Source organism: Phoenix dactylifera, chromosome 10, assembly GCF_051530095.1.
Source record: "Phoenix dactylifera cultivar Ajwa chromosome 10, Ajwa_hap1_PhDact_Kaust_v1.1, whole genome shotgun sequence".
NCBI classification, from domain to species: Eukaryota; Viridiplantae; Streptophyta; class Magnoliopsida; order Arecales; family Arecaceae; genus Phoenix; species Phoenix dactylifera.
Window position 1 is genome coordinate 24,403,601 of NC_143199.1, and position 6,503 is coordinate 24,410,103.

The window sequence follows — 6,503 nt, forward strand, 5'->3', positions numbered from 1 at the left end:
TAATTTCAGCTGGCTTTACAAAAAGTAGGTGGCTAATGGGGCTGCGGACTGGATGGCTTCTTATATAGTCAGTCACTTGGGTAGCACCCTGTGGACTGAGGATAGGGAGTTGCCTCTGGCACTTTGTAGTATTTTGTTTTTTGATTTATTGGATATACCTATCATACATCTGCTTTTGTAAAAAAATTAAAAAAAAATTAAAAAAAGAAAAAGAAGAAGAAGAAGAAGAAGCAGGTGTGGTGTGGTGGGAGATGTCTCACCGTCACCCCTCAACGAAAAATGAACAAAATCTGTGTTTATTCTCTACCGTTTTTCTAAGAAAAACTCGATACGGTATTGCGCGGCGCGATGCATCCACCTCTCCTCTCCCTACGACAATCGTTCCCATTTTCGCCCAAAATCTCCGCAAGCACCAACCCCCAATTCCGCCGCCAGCCGAATTCGACGCCATCCTTTCCCGTCGCTGGCTCCATCCCTTCCCCACCTCCTCTCCTTTCCCTCCGCCGGCCGCGCTGCAGCGCCGGCGACGGGGAGGGGAGGGAGGAACAGCAGCCCTCGCGTGCCAAGGACGTGCTGTCAGGCATGGTCGGCGAGCGGGTGGAGGAGCTCCTGAGGAGAGAGGAGAACCGGGCCCTCTTGGACGGGCTCGAGGAGGCGTCGCGGAGGGTGGACCGGGCGAGACAGGCGCTCGCCGACATCGAGAAGCAGGAGGCCGAAGCCCTGCGAGCCAAGGAGTACGTCCGCCAGCTCGAGAGCAGGGAGTTGGAGGTAAGCTTCGGGCCGCTCGCTTTGTGTTCGATTCTTTGCTCAAACCAAGAATTATGGGGATCAGGGATCGGGGTTTTTCAAGTCTAGTGCTGTCATACTGTTGCTCAATGAATTATGATAGCTTAGAACATATTTGTGAAAATTTTGTTGGAAATCATGTAGAATATGTTTGGGAAGAACTGAAAGCTTATAGCTGTTCACGAATGAGTTTTATAAGAAAGCTTTTGTCAAACAGTAGAGAATTTTGACTACCCTTTTACCCAAGTTCCGCTTCTCAACCTCATCAGAGAAACAAGATTCCTGTTTGGGGCGTGATGCAAACACTGTTATAGGCCTTAGCAACTTGATATGCTCTATTAGTAATTCATGGAGGTGAAACAATACAGTTTCAGGGGGTTTAAGATGAACTCTCTTTATGAACCGACAGAAGAAGATCAACCCTTCAACATTCTTTCTTGAATCATCTAGATTTAGATGTAAAAATGTTTCTTGATTAATATGTGGAGAATTGTTATGGTCCTGCAAAGACCTACAAAATTAACATCAAAAGGGCACAATAAAAGATCCCAAGACTGTAACATACTGAAATATTATTAGGTAGCAGATGTGTATCGGTTTTCTTAAAAGCATCAAGATTAATAAACAGTAGTAAAGTTTGATGAATGCCTTGCTTTGTTTGAATTGCTTGTTTTCCTGATGTGAAATTAAACAATTTGCAATTTTACAGTTTCTATGCAATGGAAACACACAGGTACTTTAAGTAGTTAATAATGGAAGCAGTAGAACACTTCCAGGAGTTGTCTGATTCTTTGAGTCAACAAGATCATTTTTTAGCAGATCACTAGGTCCTTTTTTTCATTTTCATTAATGCAGTTCTTAATGGGATTTTTACTTGACTGCAAACATGATATCTTGCTCAGGTTGGCAGGCTTAGCATCTTTTTGCATCTTCTATATTATATGAAAATCAGCATGTCACAATTTACCATTTTACATCTGAACATAGAAGGATAGTACACTTTCATCTTCTTTAGAACTCGAGTGCTTGTCATGTTAAATGATATAGATGGCATCTCTCGTCCAACTGAAGCTTGCTGTTTGTAGATTAAAACTGATGCTGCATTTGAAAATAAAGCTTACATGGTTACTTACCATCTAGTTCCTCGAGCAGTGATTCTTCTTAAAGCTTGGAGAGGTAACAAATATCTAACTTCTTTTCCTAAGGACAAAAATCCTCTTAGTAGTCGACTACAGCTTGGCAATTCCTCTGCACCTCAGCACTTTCCTCTCGTCACCTTCCCATTTGTTGTTGGAGGACACAGTTGTCTCTAATAGTTGCTATTTATACTCTTTAAAGTGTGGAAGCACATCCAGTTTGAAACTTCATCTCTTACACATCTCTCCTATTTATACAATTTGGTGGCTATATTTTTATGATATTGCTTTTATCCTCCATTATAGATCGCAGAATCACAAAGGGACTTATTAGAAGCAAGAACTATGGTGGAAGAAGCTGAACGCTCTCTGTCATCTGACATTGATGAAAACAACTCTGGAGACGTTTTACCTGAAGAGATTGACCAAAATGTAGAGAGATTGGAGTCCCTAAAAGCTGCATCAATTTCATCTGTAGCTGGCATGCTTGCTGGTTTGCCCATTTATTTATATCAAGCAACCAGCTTTTCTCAACTTCTTCTTCATTTGGCAACTGTTTTCATTAGCTGTGCTTTGTTTGGAGTTACCTTCCGTTACGCAATAAGAAGAGATCTGGACAATATTCAGCTAAAAACAGGGGCCCCAGCAGCTTTTGGCTTTGTTAGAGGTATCAATCTGTGTGTGTGTTCCAATATTCAGGCATTTTAGTTGCTCATCAATGTTTTTATTTCTCAACTTCGTAATGAATTATGAGAGTCGAATTTTGAACTATGTTTCCTGAATTTTCAGGCCTTGCTGCACTAGATGCTGGGAAGCCTTTGGAACTCAACAATGTCAGCTTCATTGCATATTCTATTGATGGAGCAGTTTATGTATTGGAGGATATTTTTATTTTTCTTTCTGCAGCCATTGCACTTGATTTTTGTTTCAAGATGAGGCTTTTAAGTCCTTTTCCTATAAGAAAATAGGACTAGCTGACAATTGTGAGCACAAGATTATCTTGGAGGTCCTATCCTGCTTTTGAGATGAAGATAGACTTTGTAGTCTTCCACTTTATAATATCATTTGGACAGCTCAATGTTTTCCTGGGTAATCGACAAAATTACCCTTCAACCTCTCTGAGTTATATATAATTTGTAATGTCCCCTCCATGAATGCAGGTAGGCCCATGAAGGATTTAATGCATCCAGCTTCAAAGACTGAGGTTTGTGGTTAGAATAGGCCTAAGGGTAGCATGAGTTCCTTCTAAGAAGTTCGGAATTAAACCTTTTCTTAAACAATTCTCTTCGGTGAATGACTGCTGCTCTGAGTTTATTTAGTAAGATCCTGCCGAAGATGATCAGAAAGAATTGAAGGTTTAATCCAAAATGTCCATTAGGGGGACGCACTGGTCAGTTCCATTTCATGAGCTGAATTGAAGTGATGTAGGATTTCAAGATATGGATTTCACAGCTTTTCCATTCTCAGAATTATCAGATATGGATTTCAAGAAGGGGTACTACCTCTGCGACATGGAGGACAATATTAAGAGTAACGGTATCAAGTGTAAATATTGTGGATAGCACTACATACATGTTGTTTTTTAATAAAATAATCTTGTTAATGAAATCAAGTCTGTTAAAATATTTGCAAAGAAGATAAAAACAAAAAAAAGAAAAAGAAAAATAATTTTAATTTTCTATTTCATCATAGTCGATACATCTTAATGGTTATAAATACTCATATACAGACTTCATACAAGAAAAATAATATAGACTAAAATAAGGTCATGTTAATAAAGAAAAATAATACTCGCTAATACAAGTTGTTATGTAATCTCTAAAATTATTCTAACAAGATTATGCTAACAAAAAAAAATAATACTAACCGATACATGATCATACTAACAAAGAAAAATAATATGGGCTGATATAAGTTATGTGATCTCTAAAATTATGCTAGCATCCCTTTTCAAACTTAAGATGGTACTATAAGTGCCAACTTGAGTTTGAAAACTAGATCACGACTGTGCATAAAAACTAACATACTAGATCAAGGGTTGAAGTAGCAGCTCAGAAATTGACATGATAGACTTGGAGCTGACATAACAGCTCAAAGATTAACGTATCGGTAGATCAAGAGCTAATGTGGCAGCATAGAACCTGATGTAGCTATTATAGCAACTCAGAAGCTGATGTAGCATAATAGGAGTTGACATAAAACTCAAAAGCCGATATAACAGACTGATGTATCTGACTGATGCAGCAGGCTGACATGTCTGTCGATATGGTTGATTGACTTATCTGATGATGCGGCAGCGAGAAGACATATAGAAGATGATAGTTACAATGAGAACATAATTCAGAGAGAAAGATACTGAAGGTCGACGATCCTCGTAGATGGAGATACCATGGAAGAGGAGTATTGGTTGATTGATTGGTCTGATGTGGCAGCGAGAAGACATAAAAGATAACAATTGCAGCGAGGACAAAGCTCAAAGAGAAGACAACCGAAGGTCGATGATTCTCGTAGATGGAGGCACCATAGAAGATGACCAAGAGACTTCGAACTGGATGGTGAAGAAATTGAAAGCAACAAATAAAACCAAAGATGGAGAGAAAGAGACCGAGCCACGGTGAGGAGAGACGACCGAAGATCTGAAGCTGAGAGAAAAAGTAGTGGAAAGGAGCTGTAGATCCATTAGAAAATAAATGTTCTTCGAGTATTAATTTATCAAAAATAGAGGATATATGGGGAGACAGAGAATTTGCAAATCCATCGAAAAATAATGGATTTTTAAGTATTGATCACCCAGAAACAAAGACTGATAGATCAACAATGGGGTCTTCAAAGCTTCTAGACATGTCAACGACGACCACAACAAAGATAGAAGAGATGCTGGCGGTAGATTATGTGATCGGTAGTTCTGATACCATGTTAAAATATTTGCATAAGAAGAGAAAAAACAAAAAGAGAGAGAGAGAAAAATGATTTTATTTCTCTGTTCCATTATATTCAGTAAATTTCAGGGTTTATAAATACTCGGATATAGATTCCAGACAAGAAAAATAATATAAATTGATATAGAATCATGCTAATAAAGAAAAATAATACTTGGTAATATAAGTAGTTATGTGATTCCTAAAATCACTCTAACAAGACCAGGCTAAGAAAGAAAAAAAATACCGATCGATACAGAATCACGCTAATAAAAAAAATAATATAAGCTGATACAAGTTGTTATGTGATTTCTAAAATTATGCTAATAGAATCAAATACTTTATTAAAATGCCATACCAGCTCTCGATTTTATTCCTAATTTCTATCTGTAACCACCAAAACTTTTTCCTTTGATCTCTAGGGATGTCGTTGGCTACAAAGCACACTCCTACCGCTGGGATTGTTGATGAAAGTTTAGGCCTTTGCATTGTCCATGCCTAGTCCCAGATCATAAGTTTGAATCCAAGCTCGCTTGGGGATTGGATTTTTTAAGATTTGTTCTATCAATTTTTTTCTTTTTTTTTTTCATGAGACCCTCATCTCCTTATTTTCTGTTTTTCTTTGGTTTCCTTGAAAGAATAGAAACTCCTTTGTTTTGCAGCGTACTGTGGTACTACTAATACTGTTATCAGGAAGGCTCGGCTTGGCTGCCCACTGTGCTACATTGGCACGGAAGCCTCCCATGCAGCAATGGGTCCAATGTATTCCCCCTGGGAGCCACCTCAGGTGTCTTGGATGAAGATTGAAGGCAAATTCTGATGGCGTAGGAACTAGGAAAGGTTTGTATCTTCCACACAAAAGAAGTATTCATCTTTTTTTAGTACGGTCTCTTTGAAAATCTATACAAGCATATAAATAATGGAGTTTAGAATACTTTGAGATCTGTATAGTGCAAAAGAAGGTGAATTCAACTAAAAAAAACCAACTTCATACATTGAACAACTATAAAAATGCCCATCAAGGGTTGCGCCATCCACGACATTTTGCAATGAGTCCTCCTTCCATAATGATAGAATTGGATCCAAAAGGAGAAAAACCTGAGATGTGGCTGAAGACAATCAAACATTAGGTTATAGAGAAGAAACAAGTTTTTCCAAACTAAGTCCTAACTTCTTCTCTTGGTACCAAATAAATATCACCTATAGGGAGCCTGTCAGCAACACAATTCAATCCTACATATCTCACATAATTATCATATAACGGAATCCAATAACTTCAAGTAAACGGAGATGGATATTGGGACTATTTTGAACCACTTATCAAATTTTATAGATCATTATGAATTTTTTTTAAAGTTGTGAGATACATAACGAAACTAGCCTTAAATTGAATGGGTTTAAGTATTTTTTTTTTAAAAAATAACAAATCAAGTATCATAATTTAGATATCTTTTACATCAAACATTCAAAAATATATTAAAGGATACAATAGTCAATCTATACTAAATATCGGATTTTGCATGAATACCCTCCTAAATATCGGATTTTACATAAATACCCTTCCAAAATTGATATTTGTATGTATATCCTTGTAAAACACTTGTTTTGGCATTCTACCCTTTTTATTTTTGTTTTTGCATATATACCAATGCTATCTAATGAC

The 6,503-nt window shown here is 37.5% G+C and overlaps 1 protein-coding gene across 1 annotated transcript; it reads left to right on the forward strand.

Moving 5' to 3' along the window:
• Positions 1-206: 206 nt before the first annotated feature.
• On the forward strand, positions 207-3,035 carry LOC103716725 (homer protein). The gene is made up of 3 exons (XM_008804842.6): positions 207-768; positions 2,229-2,589; positions 2,712-3,035. The coding sequence occupies exons 1-3, from the start codon at positions 349-351 to the stop codon at positions 2,888-2,890; spliced, it is 960 nt and encodes a 319-aa protein (XP_008803064.3). The 5' UTR covers positions 207-348; the 3' UTR covers positions 2,891-3,035.
• Positions 3,036-6,503: the final 3,468 nt, after the last annotated feature.

Bases quoted from the DNA above. Each gene is read 5' to 3' on its own strand.
- LOC103716725 (XM_008804842.6), top strand. From the start codon at position 349: ATGCATCCACCTCTCCTCTCCCTACGACAATCGTTCCCATTTTCGCCC. The intron at 769-2,228 runs GTAAGCTTCGGG...CCTCCATTATAG, and splicing joins TCGAGAGCAGGGAGTTGGAG to ATCGCAGAATCACAAAGGGA. The intron at 2,590-2,711 runs GTATCAATCTGT...CTGAATTTTCAG, and splicing joins AGCTTTTGGCTTTGTTAGAG to GCCTTGCTGCACTAGATGCT.